Source organism: Barbus barbus, assembly GCF_936440315.1.
Source record: "Barbus barbus genome assembly, chromosome: 40".
Taxonomy (NCBI): Eukaryota; Metazoa; Chordata; class Actinopteri; order Cypriniformes; family Cyprinidae; genus Barbus; species Barbus barbus.
In genome coordinates, this window is record NC_136718.1 from 16,345,809 (window position 1) to 16,364,088 (window position 18,280).

Consider the following 18,280-nt stretch of genomic DNA (forward strand, 5'->3'; position numbering starts at 1 on the left):
GTGGAAGTGTATGCTATATGGGATGTTTGGTGGGTGCCATTCATATTGTTGACCACTATGTTAACCAGTAATGAGTAATGAACCTTTTTTACAATACAGTTGAGAGAAAGCTTCAGTATTCGCAAAGCTTTGTTTAGACATCACTATTCACTAATATTGAATAATCTACATTTTGACACTGTTTTGATAGTCACTTTGTCTATTTTTGCTTGTCACAACACATTGAAGCGCGTATCCAAACATCACACAGACACAGCAAAGGTGTTTTGTTGCTGAATGAATCAATGTTTTGAATGAATCATTTGAGTGAATGATTCAATGATTCATTCAAAGACATTTACTAAATTCAGAAACGCTAATACTAGCATATTATTTATGGCATATGTTAAAATAGTATGCTAGTATGGTTCCAAATTCATTAAGTCACTTCAATACTCCTTGAATGCATCAGAATTTTGAACAAATCGTTTGCGTGAACGAACTTGTAAAAACAGTCACTTGTTACTTGCACCTACTGTTATATTTCTAGACAAAGTGAAAATGACTGGCATTTTTTTAGAATAAATACTTTAAAAGGCTGAATGAATTGTTCTCTGAGTGTTTTGTATAATATATCAATTAGTCATAAAAGCTAGACATGATGTTGTCCTGTGTTATCTTTTGTTTTCCTGGTCAAGTTAGTTATTCACTGCTGTAAAAACATGTTTCTAAATCTGGTCAGCATGATAGCAGTTACAGTACGTTATCTGCAATATATTCTCTTCTCTTGACCTTTAACCTGTTTGTTTTGGGTCAGGAAGTTCCACCCTGATCTTCTATTGTTCTGTCACGGTTGTTGTATTACAACAATTATTATATAGGCAAATTTCGATGTCTTATAAAAGCACAGAGCATGCATATATAGACGGCGCATGACGTGGCGACTAAATCAGGCCATAATGTGGCACAGCGTATCTATGTACACCTATGACAGATCATCCTCTTTATCCATGGTCCCCTGTCACATTGCTCTGGATTGCGATAAGCATGTTATTTAAGGTAAGGGGCAGCCTATGAAGCCGTATGTTGGCGCTGAAGCCAGAAATCATGTGCTTTTAGCATAGCACAGTCTGACACACCACCCTGCCTCTTCCTGCACTGATAACAGGGTGAGGGACGATAGAATTGACCGATGGTGGTGGGTCACAATGGGTGTAAGCTCCTTGACTCTTCTCGGCAACCCCAACAGATTTTGTCTCAGGAAACGTACGCAGAATAGTGTCTAGTCAGCTTTTTCCTACTAAATCTAAGTGGCTCGGCCTTATTTACAGGCCTGTGTTACATAAACATGCTCTGTAACATCTGACATGATTGATTGAACACCATCACCCCCTAAGATCAGCTGACTATTCGAGGCAATTTTGGAATCGAGGGCTTTGCGAATGACGCAGCATCTAATTTGGCTGATGCCAAGTAAAGTACCATGAGCTCAATGGCATTTTACTATTATAAGGCCAGGTGTAGTCACGATTCGTCTGTAACGGGAAAACGAGGGCCAGGGTAACTCTGGCAGGAAAGATCTTATTTTCTGTGCTGTGGCTGCTCAGGAAACTCAGCCATTCACTGTTGTATATACTCCCATCCTGAAGTGGGGGAGTGAGGTCGTTTAAGAGACTAGGAGGTGGGGATGCAGAAATACTAATAACAATTACACAATTTCCATTTTGAAACAGTTGTGTTTATTTTTATTGTCATCTCCTCCCTTTAATGTTTAATGGCAGCTATTTTCTCTGTTTCCCTCTATTTTCTCTATTGATTGTGCTCTTGAAAGCATTTGTACTTGTGATTAAGCTTTTCCCCACATTTGCTGTTATTTGTGGTGTCTGGGACGTGTGATTGAACCACAGATCCATCCATTAGAGTTTTGGAAGTGCATAAAATATGACCCACTGTATGACTGGGATGGATATCTGATTTATTCTAACATGTTAGATAAATAAACTACTTGAACACAAAATAATATCTTAGTTTATAGCCGTTTTTGTCTATTAGTGTGAGACTGCAATGTAAAATTGTCATTTAAAAATGCAATTTGAACCTGAAAATAAACTTTAAAGTTTTTGAAAAAATTGAAACAAAGATATATTGTGAAGGAAACTTACTTAAAATAGTATTGTTTAATAGGTTGATAGATTTCCTAAGAGCCTTAACCTTTGCATGCTTTATCTGTGTGTGTGAATTAATTGTCTGGGATGCCAAAGGTCTGGATGCATAACGTAGGTCAGCGGAAATCATTTTGATATTTTGCTGCTCTTTATTTTTCTTCCTCTTGCTCGCAATGCCATATTGACTTGAGTTATTTGTATTGTCTTCTAATTTTGAGCCATTGTTCAGAGGTGGTTTATAATTATGAAGCTGATAAAACATGGGCACATGTGTCAGCCAGTGTCTTCTCCTTCAGGAGAAAAACAAAGAGAGAGAAATTAATGAGTTACAGAAATGACGCTGTTATCTCTCAGCAGGAAGCTGTCATGAAGCTTAGATTCATGTCAGTGACCCTCACCTGCATTTAAATACACTACAAGCTGATTGAGTGAATGGGTAGAGGAAACCGGGGCTAGTTGTCACACAGTCTTTCCAGTGTTTCAAAGGACAAGCTTTTGTTTCAAAAGTTTTTGTTTACATATTTTTCCCCCTAGCATTGGTGTTGAAAACTCTCTTAGTATAATTAGAATATTTTAAATTCATTCAAATTCAAAAGAACAATAAGGGTCATCTATATAATGGAGGTTGATAACAAAACACTTAAATTGTGTCCTCACAACAACAGTATTTTTCATAAATCTGAGGTCCAGGCAAGCTGTCTTATTTTTTTTGTTTCTCTGTAAAAAAAAAAGTTTTACCTGATATACTATTTCAGTCTTTCAACTTCAATGTCACTTTCCATTTCTTTGTAATTACTTATGAAATTTACAAGCAATTTCTGAGTGAAAATAGTTTTTACACCAAATTTGTTTGATAGCAAACAGCACTGGGGCAACGTGCATTCAATAGACAGTATATATGTGCCCAATAGAGCTTTTGTAGCCAAGAGAGTAAACTGATTTATAAGCCTATAGCTTTAGTATCAATTACTTTCTCACTTTAAAAGAAGGGACAAATATGCTGTTAGATACACAGCACAGGAAAGTACAACTTTTTGAAAGTATCCCCCACTCGTTACAATGCACTGTAATGACTTTACAACTGCATGACTGGAAACGCGCGCGGGGAGGCGTGTGCGCTACTGTCCCGGCGCGCGCGCAGGAAGGGAGGGCGATATTTGTCCGGTCACAAACACTCAATGGTACGAGCGCAACGGTTAAAAGCGGGAGCAAACACATGTCGAAGCAGAGGCAGAGCACTCAGACAGTAAAGGAATGAAATTATGTTTGAGCGCGACTATCAGGCAGGAGGACAAACAGAAACGCGCGCTGTGAACCTTAACTCAGAAAACGCTGTTTCGCGCGGAGCTGTCCAAGGTGGAGTAGGATGATGGGATGAAGCACCTGTTGCTATGCCAGTGTCTACAAACGAGAACGAGGCTGCGATCAATCCACCTCTGCTCGGAATGCTGAAATTTGGCTAAATAAGTGGATTGACCCGTGTAAACCATTTGAGCGCTAGATATTATATGATAATTATATGCAAAACTTTTCAGGTTTAAACTTTCACCATGGCTGGATGTCGGATCCATTGATGTTAAACTGTAAATAATCAGTATCATCTGGAAACCATTAGGCTACACTTTAGTCAATGATTCACAAGGCTAATCCCAACGAGTGCCCATTTTAATTCGACACCGTGATATGGACGTGGAAAAAGTCAGTTGTGTTAACGAAATGCCACGAGGTGCTGGCAGAGACGCTCGCGTTGCAGGGTTCGCGGCTCGCTGATCCCCTCACACACTTCACGCGCGTCAATGACGCTGGCTCCTTGGTTAAAGCTGGCGAGGCTCGGCCTGCTGACTGCCTGGCTTTACTCATGGCTGCTGGTGGAGGGATGCGGACCGGGTCCAGGCTACGGCACTCGCCATAGGCAACGCAAGTTGACTCCAATGTCTTACAAGCAGTACGTGCCCGGTGTCTCTGAGAACAACCTTGGAGCGAGCGGAAGAGCGGAGGGCAGGGTAACGCGCAGTTCGGAACGCTTCAATGAGCTCGTGTGCAACTATAACACTGACATTGACTTCAAAGACGAGGAACACACCAAAGCTGACCGGTTCATGACCAAGGTAAAGAAGAGTCAGCTGCGTCCCGTTCTGCAGACGGGTCACTCCACAGTGCTTTTGTATGTTTTATGATCACGTGTAAGCAATGACTAAACGATACTTTAATGTTTCTTAATAGATGTATTGATAATAGATTCATTATTATATTATTATACATAATATAACAAGTTATTTAATAATTATATAATTTATTTGAAATGTATTATTCTAATTTATTACAATACATATTCGAATAATTTTTAAAAGATATGTGTAAACTCTTAATAATCTCCTTTATTAAAATTATGCATGTCATTAGGACATTTTTCAGAATGTGAACTTTTCATGGCCTAAGTGCCTATCTTTTTATTGTTTATTTCATTAATTTTGTCAGTAGGGATTTGACTATGGTTATGTACAGTATACAGTTTTTTATTGAAAACTAGATATTTGTACATCTGTCAGCATAATCTGTTTCATAAACATTTGGCAGTGTCATAATCTTGAGTACAAGGCTAGTAAGGGCTAAATGAATGGTAAGACGGTCAACCTTACTGTCAGCCCTGTTACTTTTTAAAGGCTTATTTACTATATATATATATATATATATATATATATATACGTTTTAGAATGTATACAATTAGCAAAAAGCAATTTCTAATCAAATTTCCATCAAAATGGAAAAGGCACAGATTTCATGGAATGACCCAGATGCATCAGGTGGCCCTTTCAACTCTCTCAGTCAACCATGACATACTTCATGCACAGTTAAACAGTACTTGAAAATAAAAGGGTTTTGTTATTCCTGTAATTCAGCTGTTTCATTGTCTTTTTTTTTTTTTTTAATTGATGCAAACTATAAAGCTGTGATAGAAGGCAAATTTTTCTGGACAGGCCCTGCAGGACTTGTCTAAGAGGATTTTGACTGTCACGAAATCATGATGTTGCTAGATTGTTTACCCATGTTGCCATGTTCCCTAGGCAATGTAAAAAAACGTGACATAAGACTGTCTGGACTGCCACAGCACCATTTAATCTTTAACCAAGTTCTTCGTTAGTGAGCTATAAAATGATCACTACACCTCTACTTCCTTAGCCTGGGAGTGTGTACATGTTACCTTGTATAAATATGAGGGTAGGTAAGGCAGATAACATTGTGAAGAACACAGAGTACACTAAATATTCTTTTTAAACCAAACTAAAATATGAGACATTCAAAACTAATTTCTTAACGGCAATATGAACATTTTCAGCTGAATAAGTTAATAGAAATAGACATTGTATTCTTTGGCATGGCCTAATCTGTTATGGTATCATAGGTCGTTTTGAGATATTACTGATAAGTTTGAAATCACTGATAATAAGTTTGACAAGATTGACAACTAGTTAACTGTGAAGACACTTATGAAAGTGCTTCAAGTTGGTGTATGTGTACGTATGCATGTGCCCTCTCATTGCCCAACTCTGAAAGCTATCCTTTGTGCATCTTTTCAAGCCTCTGCTGCGGGGTCGCCTGTGCAGAATTCTCGCCTGTTGAAGTAATGGCACGATCGGAAAAGACTCTATTGTAGTTTTCACAATGAATCGCCTCTGTCCAACAGCATTGCGAGAAAAATCTCCCTGGTTTGTTTTCTTCCCCTCTTGATTTCTCACTCTTGCTGTCACATTCCCAAGTAGACGTCTAAACATTCCATCCATCTGCCTGCTCGCTCAGACTTTGCTTTCTTCTTGCTCTAATTGGCTTTTCGACCCTATCTTGCTCTCTTGCCTTTTCCCATACCCCCTCAATCATGACTCTAGGTCACATAATATTATTTTCACTGACAAATAATGCTAAATTTTCACAGATTCCCCATTACGTATGGTGTAGAGAGACACAAAATGTTGAGAGTGCTTGGAGGAAGTCTAAATTCTGTACTACAAAGTCTCAAGTTTGACACTGGGGTCATTCAAAAGACTGTGTGAAAATGTTCCAATCGTGTGAAAAAAAAAAAGGAATTGACCTTGACTTTACTCTGTGACCATGCTGAAGTGTCCAAAGAATGCTGGAAATGAGTTAAAGTAGCTTTGTTCTTATTGTTAGATTTTGGGGGTGGAAATGGCCTTTTGCAGAGCTGAATATGCTGGAGAAAAATTGCTGATGTCTACCGGTGCCAATTTCTGAAAAAGAATTCTGAAATGTCATGGTATTTGCTGTGCTTTCAGCATTCGCACACCTCTGGTTTAAATCATTGGTAAAAAAGGAGGAGCTTTGGCAATCTGGGACAGTTGAAGTGAAAATTCACCCAAAAGTAAATATTCTTCCTTCAGAAGTTCTAAACCTGCAGTACCTTTTTTATTCTGTTGAACACAGAAGATATTTTGAAAAATGTCAAAGTATTTTTAGTAATTTCAATCAAAGCCAGTAGGTTCCAAAGTTGTTTATGGTATAGTCCTTCCCTTTGTATCACCTGTCTAATGCTTTAATTTGTTATTTCTGCTTTACAGCGCTGTAAGGACTGCCTCAATAAACTGGCAATAGCAGTAATGAACCAGTGGCCTGGCGTCCGACTGCGAGTGACGGAAGCCTGGGATGAGGATGGCCATCACCCTCCTGGTTCTTTGCATTATGAGGGCCGTGCGGTTGACATCACCACCTCAGACAGGGACACAAAAAAATATGGACTACTTGCACAGTTGGCAGTGGAGGCTGGATTTGACTGGGTGTACTATGAATCCAAGTACCATGTGCATTGCTCTGTCAAAGCTGGTAAGCTTGTAAATCTTTGCTTTTCATTTGTTACTCCTCATTCAGATCTTTTAATGTAGCTCTTAAAGGGATAGTTCTCCATAAAATAAAACTTTTGTAATCATTTACTCACCATCATGTAGTTCCAAAACTGTATGAGAGACAACAAAGAAGATATTTAGCAAAATTCAGTGGTGTCCAATGCATGGACAAAAACTAATGAAGCTAAGTAAATAACAATTTTCATTTTTGGGTTAACTATCCCTTTAAATCCAAAGTTTTGTCATGAAACTCTGGATGGCACAGTCCGATAGGTCTAACTCAAGCTGATATAATGACACCATTATTCACATGATGCAAGCTGAGCTTGCTGCTCAACGTTTAAATACTCACCTAGTACTTGCTATAGCATTTGCAGTGCTTTAGATCCCTTCACCCTCCACTGCTCCACCTGTATAGATCTGCTATGGGGTGATTTCGTGTATGTTATATATGGGGGTTATTTCATATATGTGCAATATTTCTCACATCTTACATTTCTTCCACCTCAAAATTTTTCCAGATCACTCTGTAGCTGTGGAAAAAGGTGGCTGCTTTTCAGGATCGGGACTTGTGACAATGGCTGATAGCATGCAAAAACCTATGTCGTGTTTGTGGCCTGGCGAGAAGGTGCTTTCCTTGTCCGAGTCAGGTGAAGTTGTTCTCAGTCGGGTACTTCTCTTTTTACATCTGGATAGAGAGAGCAGAACCACTTTCTTTATTTTTACCACTGAAAATGGAAAACGAATGGCGCTTACTCCCAATCACCTCATTTTTGCGGCTCCCAATCTCAAACTGCACCACCATGAGTATGAAGCTATGTTTGCCAAAAAAGTTAGGACTGGGGACTATATACTTACTGGGGACAACAGAGGACTTCAGCCATCTAAAGTGGTCTCAATTTCACTGGAGGAGAGGATGGGGGTTTATGCTCCTTTGACAGAACATGGGAACTTATTTGTGGATGGAGTGCTGGTATCCAACTACGCTTCTGTTGAGGATCACAGACTCGCACACTGGGCATTTTGGCCTTTCCGTGTTCTTTTTCGCTTTTTCCAGACAGTAATGGAAGAGAACTCACAAAGAGTGGTGGTTAACAGTAGTGCCATGGTCCCTAATATCTGTTCCACAGATCAGACCTTCCTCACAAATGTGATGCAAAATAGTTCTTCCAACATATGCAAGAAATTCCCAGATGTCACAGTGGAAACGGAAAATGAACACAGTTTTTTGCAACAAAAGGAGGTTTACTGGTATGCAAAGCTTTTACACACATTAGGACAGATATTTCTTGAGCCTCAGAAGTTTTACTGATGGTCAAGACAGGGACATTAACATAATGTCAACTGCAAAATAAATTATAGCTTTTTTAAAAACTACTGACCAAAAAGGAAATGCAATAGGCACTATAACTGGTATAATTACTCACCGCATATACTGTCCAGTTACAGTTACTTAGAATTTGTAAAAGTGTTGCAGTTATGCATATACTGTATGTGAAATATTCAGTGTAAAAATCATAGTTTTTTAAATATGACTTGTCATATTGAATAATCACCATATGGACAATTAAGGGATTCAAAATGTAAACGTATTTTTATGTTTGTTTTATAAGAAAAAATTTCAAAGAGTAATAAATATTTATTTTTATACTTTTGGATTCATAATATATATTTCATGTTAAACTGTTCATGTAGTTCCGATTATTTGTTATACCAAACAGACACTGATAGAGTTACTGTAATCTTATTGTGTTGCAAAATAAACCTGATCTGCTTAGATTTTATTCACAAGAAACAAGTTTTATTATCACGAGAATTATACTGAGTACAAAATATCATGTCAGTTCCCAGTTTGAAAAAAACTTTTTTTTTTTTTTTGACAAATCAGCATATTACATCATGTCCTGTATCTGGTTATTTAGATGTTTTTAAAAGAAATGAACAAAATATTGTGTTAACACAGTTTAACCATGTCTAATGACTAATTGTGGTTCATTTCCAACGTCCAAAATCAACAGCCATGTGCTAAAAAATGAATATCAGGCTGGCTTTTACTAAGTGCATCACACCCCCTTGTGGACACCAAAAAATTCTGATGTGCTTAGTGTGATTTACAAGCTTTCTGTTCTGAAAAACAGCTTCCTGGAATGAATAATAAATTAAAAAGTTAATAAATTATTATTTGTAATATTTCTAATTTGTTCTCTATTATTTTGTCCTGTTTAAAATATATATCAGCATTAATGCAATACAAACTACATTTTTAATTAAATTTAAGTGCAGCCTGACAATGTAAAGGATTTAGCATTGTAAACTAAAATAATGTTTTTGTGACTGTATTGCATTTTTGGAATTGCATGCTTTTTCCTCTATTTATTTTTTTCACAGCTGTGAAGGTATAGAAAAGGATTATCTTGGTCATGGAGGGGGCAGATGGACACACACCCCCACTGGAGAGGAGATGTTCTAAACTCTATCTGGATCAGGCCAATGGTAAAGACTGTAATGTAGGCCCACCCAACAAGTACCTTTGGTGAACCAATCAGATTTTAAAGATAAGCTTAGCTCAAAACCTCTCCAGTTCATACTAATCCTGGTAAAAGCAGGGAAGAATTTATTAATTTTGTCAATGGGGTATGATCGGAAAGTACAGAGAGAAAAATAAATTTTATTTGCCATCAAGTTATATTCTATAGAGATCAATATATCAATGCTCTAACAGAGCAATGTGATACAGATGGCCTGTACTGTGCAGATGAATTTTGCTATATCAGGATTTCAGTTTTTGACTGTAAAATAAACATGACCTAATGCAGCATGCGTGAGTAATATATTGGAGAGAAAATGACTTCATTGTGGTAGATGTTGGTAGTGCTCCAGTATGTCCATAAATGGCCATTCTTCCATCATATTTATCTCTGAATTAAACCGTATGTTTGAATATGTTGAGAACTGTATTTACTGTACGTGACTCAAACTATGTGACTCTGATGGCTTGTCAGCTTAAAGGACAACAAATCTACCCCTGCTTGGTTTCTTCCACTAAATAAAGAAGAGGTTAGTTGATTCAACAATGCATATCTTTTATAGGCATAATACAGACAACTTTACAATGCATTTTATTTCAAAACTGGCAGCTCGTGCATTTGCACTCTGGGATCAATAAAGTCTGTCTCTTTTTTAAATCTATAATTATCTAGTCTAAGAATAGACTAATAGTAACCTTTGATCAGGCAATATTTTGTGGTCTCATTTACTCATTTTTAATGTTTTGAATCGATTTTTACTGAGCTAATAGTGTGCTAATTTTGAAAGCAAGCATGAACTGACATCTATTATGACTAAATGTCTCTGTACTGAGAGGTCTGCTGTTAGCATTGTGGCCAGATAATAAACCGGCCACTTTAAATGACTACCTTTTAAGGCAATAAATAAACAGGGTATATAAATAGATTATGTAATTGTTTAGTTGTATAGATAGATAGATAATTTAGTATTTAAAAGATGACTGACTGACTTACTGACTGACTGACAGATAAATAGACAGTCAGACAGACAGACAGGTAGACAGACAGACAGATACATACATAGATAGATAGACAGTGACAGGTGGTTCATCTGTAAATCGGGAGAAACTAACAGAATTAACACCTGTCTAACTAACTTAACCATGACCCAGAGTTTGTGAGTGAACCCTAATTTGTTTGTCCTATCAAAAGTAGGGGTCGCAGTTGGACTCAGCATCGGTGTTAAAAACAGTTTTAATCTGCAGCCTGCACTCACACAGGCATAAATCTGGTGCAGTATCCTTCAAACTGTTACATGAAGCAAGTTTATCAAACAAGCTTGCAACATTTCTCCAGATTGGAGATCTGGGTGTGGGTTAGCCAAAGCTCAGTCTGGATGAAAGCAGCAAACATGAGAGTCCAGCATGAACTCATTTGATTCATTGGCATCGGCCAGCCAAAATCTTAATATTAGGTAGTTTTGCAAACGTTTGCTCGTCCGACAGCACTTCCCCCATCAACAACAAACTAGTAAACCCTGCCTAGCCAAAGCTAGCTTAATGAAATGAAACGGACCCCAGCGATTATTATCCGGAGGATTGTTCCGATCATGTACGAGGACGTTAGCGGCGCATTGTAGGTAAGTGTTAAAAGTAGTATTAATTTAAAAAAATATATATATACTTGCTGATTAATCACCCTAGCGATACTCGGGCCCCCCTTCTACGTCCATTTAGCGAAGTGAGTGCGAATCAGTCGGCCAAAATGAATGTGCTGCTAGCTTCATACGTACCATTGCGTTTGAATGTAAACTCAAGGTTACAAACACCAGTGTTAGGATTGAGCTGTTATTGTGTTGGCCGTATAGTTTATTTTCCTATAGCTAGTTGTGTTTTTAGTTTAGCCTGGTGCATGAGTGTTTATGTCCTTGGTAACGTTAAATGGGTAACGTTAAGCCATATTTTTAGCCAGCACCAGTTCATGAACCATCCGTCATTAAGAGCGAAACCACGAAAACTTAGGACTTAATGTGTTGCTTTACTGTCGAATATGTTGTCGTGATATTCCGAGCGTATCATTAAAACTGCCATATTTGTTGTTGTTGGAAAGAGCAACAGCATTTTGGAGTATGAAAGTATCTGGCTAGCAAGCGGAGTTAGCAGATGTGAAACTGGGCGATTTGTTTAATTACTTAATTTTATTTATTTTTGCAAAAGCGAGGCTGGTAATAAACATGGAACAAAATTTTATCAATGTAATACGTGTCGCTTTTGTAGCAGTGGTTGCAGTTTCGTGTACCACATAGGGACGCTGCTTCTTGCAGCCTGTTAGCATGCACTGCTTTGGCAGTGCGTTTGGTTACTTTTTAATATTCGCCTCGGTATAAAACATTTGAAAATCCTGTAAGAGAGACGAGTTTATGTACGGATTTCGTTCAGTGACTGTGCTGTATGTAGCATGTGTGAATGTGGTTGTCTGTTAGCGTGTTGGGACTTAAACCGCTTGGGAAACATGTCAACAAATTAGTGTGAAAGGATTTAGCTTGACAGTTTATTCAGAGTTAAAAGGTCAGGGATTTTCAAGGTGGTGTGGTAAATATTTTAGCATCGGATAGTTTAAATACATTTTGTTCAGTCAAACACACAAAAAAAACATACTAGGGCAAATGTCAGCAATATGTCCCATATTTTGTAATTAGCTACGCAGATGAAAGTTTAAATGGGGAAGCATTGCGTACAGGATTTGTTTTTATCGGTAACGTTACACATTTCCTTACGCGAACACCTTAACTAAACAAATTGATCAAACTTGACGAACGAAGTAAGGGTAGAAACGTTTAAGATTTTCTCTTCATAGAGAAAATGGTCACATTAATATCAAGTTTTGATTGAGTTTCCTGAATAACCCGCTAGCACAAGGTTCCTCAAATCTTTCCCTGGAGGTCTAATCTGCTGCAGAGTTTAACTCCAACCCCGATTAAACTCACCTAAATTACCTGTGATTTTCTAATGATCTTGAAGACTCTGATTAGCATGCTCGGGTGTGTTTGATTAGGGTTACAGCTAAACTCTGCAGGAATGGTCCAGATTTGAGGATCCCTGCGCTATGTCAGGATAAACCAGAACATCAAACTCAACGCGAATTGTATGCTTTTCTTCCATAACAATCACAATACTTCTGTATAATAAGTTATTTTAACGTGTGTAATGCTGGTTGCTTGATGTTATATACATGCAAACACTTCACATTCATAATTAAAGGCCATAGTGTCGTGTCTAAAGTATTTTGGGTTAGTAGTTTAGGCTTTGAATGAGGATGGCCAGTCATAACCTGACTTCAAACTAATTTTGTGTTCAGTTTCATCTGTATACTATGCAGTCTGTTACCCCACAGTGAAAATTCCTTTAAATATTCATGAAAGGCCATTAAACATGAAACAAAAATAATAAAATAAACACATACCATTTATTATTATTTTTATATATATACATAAAAAAAGTACAATCTTTCAGATTTCAAATCAGATTTCATATCTTGCAACACTGTTTTCACTTTTATTTTTTTAAACAGGGGAGGAAACAGGCATATAAATCAGGAAATGTGTGTGCAGGGGTTCTGACAAGGACAGGACATTGTATTTCAGTCAGTTTCATATTTTTTCTTTTATGCCTGAAATCTTGAGCTTATGCAATCTTGTAACTGAATTGCATTTCCTGGTGAACTAGCAACACGAGGTGACATTTACATCATGCTATGATTCAAGATAGATAGATAGATAGATAGATAGATGGACACATATATAGTGCAAAAAAGAAGGCAGAGCAACAGGGGTGTAGGAAGAGAAAGTTAGCGTTAATCCTTAATTGAAGAAACATCAGTTTAACTACACTGTAATTTAAGTTACACTGAGTTTATCACATACTCTGTGGTGTCATTTTGTCAGTATGACCATATTTGAGTTTTTAACACCCGTGCACTCTATGACAGGCGGAACAAAATAACGATGCCCGTGTTGTAGCCCGACCTCGTTGTGTGTGTCACAGGAAGCGCGCTACACGGAAGTTGTATTTTCTTTGTGTTTCTCCCTTTAGCGTCGTTTAACATAAAGAAAGTAACACGTTATCTTAGTTATGCACGAAGTTATGTTGTTTTATTGACCGCGGTGTATCAGTAAGCAACGGAGCTGTGTATACGTGTCTGTATTTGCCTGGTTTGTTGATGGGCGAGCGGATTATTTTGCAGCGAGTTTGTTAACCCCGGCGAGAAAGCTAGCTTGTTAGCCGCGTCTATCCACTACTGTAAGCTGAGCAGAACGACGCAGGATCAGACAAATTAAAAATAAAATCTGTAAACTGTTATCTACCAGCGTTAACCAAAACGGAGAAAATGCATCGAACACGCGACTCCACCTCATGGTTTGTATTGAATTAGCTTCATTTTCTTATGTTTTCCTGTACAGTAATGTTTGCGTAGTTAGGTGTGGAGTAATTTGAATTTTGCTGGATTATGCACATTTATTACGCATTTGCGGTATGATTAGCCATTCTCAAGCGGATAGTGTGCATTATCCAGAGAGAGGTTACCTGCAGTTAACCAGTCTAACTTTTTTCATTACCGCATTTGAGAGGCTTAAGCAAAATGACAGTGGTTTTGTGGCTGTAGATCATTGCAAAACTTGGATTTGTATATGCATGCTGCTCTGCTTGGGCGGCACAAGCATTTTGACTTTAAATGTAATTGATGTAACTGATCTCTCTGTTTCAGATCTCTGCAATAGAGATCTTCTTCAGGAGTAGGAATGGACGAGCAGAAATCAAACTGCGAAGAAAATGATTCAGAAACTGCAGGTTAGTAAACATTAGAAAAAGATTTCTTTAGCCATAAGTGTGTTATAAATTCATAAGCTTGTCGTTATTCTTTATACATTGACATGTAAACACTTATAACTTTTTATTGTAGTAACTACACTCTTCTTATTCATGCACATTTTTGTGGACATGCTATAGTTAAAATGAGAGATTTCAAAAAGTGTATAAAACACAATCTTATATATTGCACAGCAGTGATATCTTTAAATGGGAGCTTGGGACCTTTGCTTGAAATCACTTTGACAGCATTTGCTTTGCTTGAGGGAATAGTGGTACCTATCTGGGGCACATTTACATTTGTTCCATCTTAATTTACGTCTACCATGTTTCTCTCAGCTGATGATGGGACCCCTGCAAAGGAGAGCGTCCAAGTTGAGGGGGAACTGAGTGGCCCTGTTGCTGCAGAGGACATCTCAGGCACTACTGTGGACGCTTCCAGCTCATCATTGTAAGACCTTCTATAAATATTGCGGTTTGAGCTGCTTTGCATAAAATGTAGGTCATGCTTGAATAGCTCGGTTTATAGGAAAAGGCTATCTTCATTAAATAGAACATGACGTTAAGTAGACAAACTAGTCACTTGTTTAGAGGCATCAATCTATCAGCCAAGGTCAAATATAATGCAAAATTTGAATATTAATGCATCCCATTTGATTAAACCGGGTTGTTTTGTTTAAGTAATGTGTACAGAGTTGCTGAATGTCTCTCCTGTTTGGTGTTTTTGTTCAGGGAGACTGTGAGGGCCTGTGCTCTTTGTAACTGTGTGGAGCGTAGTCTGCATGGACAGCGGGAGCTCCGGTGTTTTGGACCCTCTTCCGATCGGCCCAGCTTGGAGCCCTCTGTCTCCTCTTTGCCAGCAGCTGGAAACGATGACCTGTCTTCCATTGGATTCTCTGAGTCCACCTGTCTGGCATCTCTCTTTGATGACACGGGTATGATAATGAAATCAAACTTTTTGAATTGTAGTGATGTCACTGTCATGTTTATATGTTGGATTGAGGCACATTGAGTTTCTTCCCAATTTGTCACATTTCTCCATCAGTGAATGGAATAATATGGTTTCTATTTACATTAAGCATTTCTATTTGTTGGCTTTTTTAATAATACATAGCTCAACCTGGTGGTTTAGATCTATACATGCCTTACTGAGTTTTTGTCACTTGCCCAACCACAAAAAAATTATTAATAATTTTAGTTTTTAACAATGGCATGCACACTACCAGTTACATGTTTGGGGTCAGTATGATTTTTTTTGTTTTTGTTTTTTAATGTTTTTGACAGGATCTTATGTTCAGCTGATTTATCAAAAATACAGTGATATTGTGAAATATGCTGATTTCTCAAGAACTAATTTTTTATTATTGTTGAAAATGGTTGTGCTGCTTTATATTTGTGAAAACTGTGATCTTTAGTAGTAGAAAGTTCAAAATAATAGCCTTTATTTGAAATTAACATCTTTTGTGACATCATAAATACCTTTACTCTCACTTTTAGCAATTTAATGCATCCTTATTTTATAATAGTATTACTTTCTTAAAATTATAACGACATTAAAATGCATTATTTGTAGTTATAAAATAAAGTAACAATTATAAAAAAAAACTTTGTGTCATAGTCATTTATTTATAGTTTTCAACCTAATTTAATCTAGACAACTTCATCTGTATTACCCAACATTATCTTAGCAGAATGTTAGATCAACATTGGAAGATAACAGTAATCAGTACATCACAAGAAATGAATTTTTATGGTTTGCATGCTGTAAAAAAACATGTTGTCAACAAATGTATGACGTAACCTGATGGAGAAGAGACAGTTCTATCAACTGCTTCTAAATTCTCTCACTGGCCCCCCAGGGTTTACCATTGAGCCCTGCAATAGGTAAAAATGTGAGCGTATGTTTTAGTGGATAGGTTTAGCTGCCAGTTTTTGTCTTGCAGTGATAACTCTTTTCTAGATGAAAATTGTGATTTTAAGAAAACAAGACCTCATAAAATATATTTTCTTCTCAGTAGTGTTATAACTGCAGATCCTTTCTTATGAAACAGGGAGCTGCTGGGTTCACCACTGGTGTGTCGTGTGGTCTGAGGGAGTGGAGCAGACTGAGGGTGAGGTGCTGATAAACGTGGATAAGGCAGTCATCTCAGGGATACAGCGGGTAGGCTGAGAGCTTCCTTTATCAGAGCTTTAACCCTCGTAAATCTTGCTTTATGGCAGGCAAATAATTTTTTTTTCTTTTAATTTGCTTTTCTATCTCTGCTTCAGCCATGTGATTATTGTAAACGGATGGGTGCTACCATCCGGTGCCGGGCCGAAGGCTGCTCACGGTTCTACCACTTCCCCTGTTCGGCTGCGAGTGGATCATTCCAGTCCATGAAGCAGCTGGCGCTCCTCTGTCCAGAGCACATAGACAAGGCTGAGGAGATTGGTACGGAATTACAACGGAACAGATGCGATACCATCAGTAAATGTTTACGTTTCAGTGGTTGCTGAGATGATGCTGTGTTTGTTTTGCAGCTGGAGAGGAAGCACGGTGTGCAGTGTGCGACTCCATCGGGGAACTGTCGGGTCTGTTATACTGTACGGGCTGTGGGCAGCACTATCATGATGCCTGTCTAGAGATCAGTGCCACACCACTTCAGCGGTCAGGTTGGCAGTGTCCCGAGTGCAAGGTGTGCCAGACCTGCAGGTATGTTTGAATGTTTCGTGCGTCTTCACATCCAGTTTATATCATGGAACTTATCAGTGATGCACTGACATTTTTACAAATTTTTGTCCGATACAGCAATTTTTGATTTCTTTTGTTAGAGTGATGTTTAATTAGTATTTCTCCAATGGTATGTTTTGACTCTGTTAGTGCCTATTTCGTGTACACAACATGGATAAACTACAACATTAGTGCTGGATTACCAAAATTGATTTCTTGATGATCTCAAGATCATCTTTTAGTTTGTCTGTTGATGCGTGAACTTCACTAATTGCAATAAGCTTTGTGCTGTTACTTTTAATATGAGGCAAAGTCTCAGCTTTAGAATTCTGTCAGTTTTATAATGAAGTACAGTAAATGTGGTTTTGATACTCTTTATTGTGGTAATGAACATTAGAAGGTGTTAAAAGAAACCGTACAACATACTGGAATGTATCAATTCTCATGTAATCATTCGATCAGTGTTTCAACAGTGGAAAGACATCATTCTAACAGCTTGTAGTTACATGTTACATTTGCCATAGGAAAGACATTGAGTGTCTGTAATCTTGATAGTAAACTAGGCAAAATCACTCTAGCGAGGAACATTTTGATAAATGTATGTTATATTACAAATATATTTTTATTTACTTTTAACCTGTTGTCTTCATTATTTAATGTATATTTGAATAAATCTTTTATGAAAACAAGTTATTACAGCCACCATATAATGTTAATATAAATGTTTATATTTTAGCAGCAAATTGGAGTAGAAACAAATGTTATTAAAATTGGAAATAAAACCATATAAAGCATTATTTGCAATTGAAATGTTTGAACAACTCAGTTTTTTATGTTGATTATTACATTTGATTATTTATTTAATTATTAAATAATGTATTTTCGTTTTTATATTCGGCCCAAGTGCATCCTGAATTCTGCAGACGCATCTCTGTATTTATATCGGTGTTCACAAAGACTTTGTTGTAAACGTGTATATTTTTTAATGACATCCAGGCAACCAGGGGAGGATTCAAAGATGCTGGTTTGCGATGCTTGTGACAAGGGCTACCACACCTTCTGTCTACTGCCGGCCATGGACTCTGTGCCCCCTGATTCATGGAAGTGCAAAGTAAGCTTAAACCCATGACTCATTCTTACATGCCCTTCATCTGTGTAATATCACCATTTAAGGCAGAATTCCGACCTGTGCAGTTTATTT

General features: G+C 37.6%; 2 protein-coding genes across 2 annotated transcripts in view; both read left to right on the forward strand.

The window, feature by feature from the left end:
- Positions 1-3,296: 3,296 nt before the first annotated feature.
- On the forward strand, positions 3,297-9,187 carry dhh (desert hedgehog signaling molecule). The gene is made up of 3 exons (XM_079401229.1): positions 3,297-4,252; positions 6,716-6,977; positions 7,519-9,187. The coding sequence occupies exons 1-3, from the start codon at positions 3,941-3,943 to the stop codon at positions 8,307-8,309; spliced, it is 1,365 nt and encodes a 454-aa protein (XP_079257355.1). The 5' UTR covers positions 3,297-3,940; the 3' UTR covers positions 8,310-9,187.
- A 4,367-nt stretch (positions 9,188-13,554) lies between these two features.
- Positions 13,555-18,280, forward strand: part of LOC306859860 (histone-lysine N-methyltransferase 2D-like) — a 31,859-nt gene continuing 27,133 nt past the window's right edge. The window contains exons 1-8 of the mRNA XM_079401230.1: positions 13,555-13,919; positions 14,269-14,351; positions 14,709-14,820; positions 15,102-15,304; positions 16,421-16,530; positions 16,638-16,800; positions 16,890-17,061; positions 18,076-18,190. Of these exons, the coding sequence (XP_079257356.1) occupies positions 14,303-14,351; positions 14,709-14,820; positions 15,102-15,304; positions 16,421-16,530; positions 16,638-16,800; positions 16,890-17,061; positions 18,076-18,190 (924 nt within the window). The 5' untranslated portion in view covers positions 13,555-13,919; positions 14,269-14,302. The remainder of the gene's footprint in view (positions 13,920-14,268; positions 14,352-14,708; positions 14,821-15,101; positions 15,305-16,420; positions 16,531-16,637; positions 16,801-16,889; positions 17,062-18,075; positions 18,191-18,280) is intronic.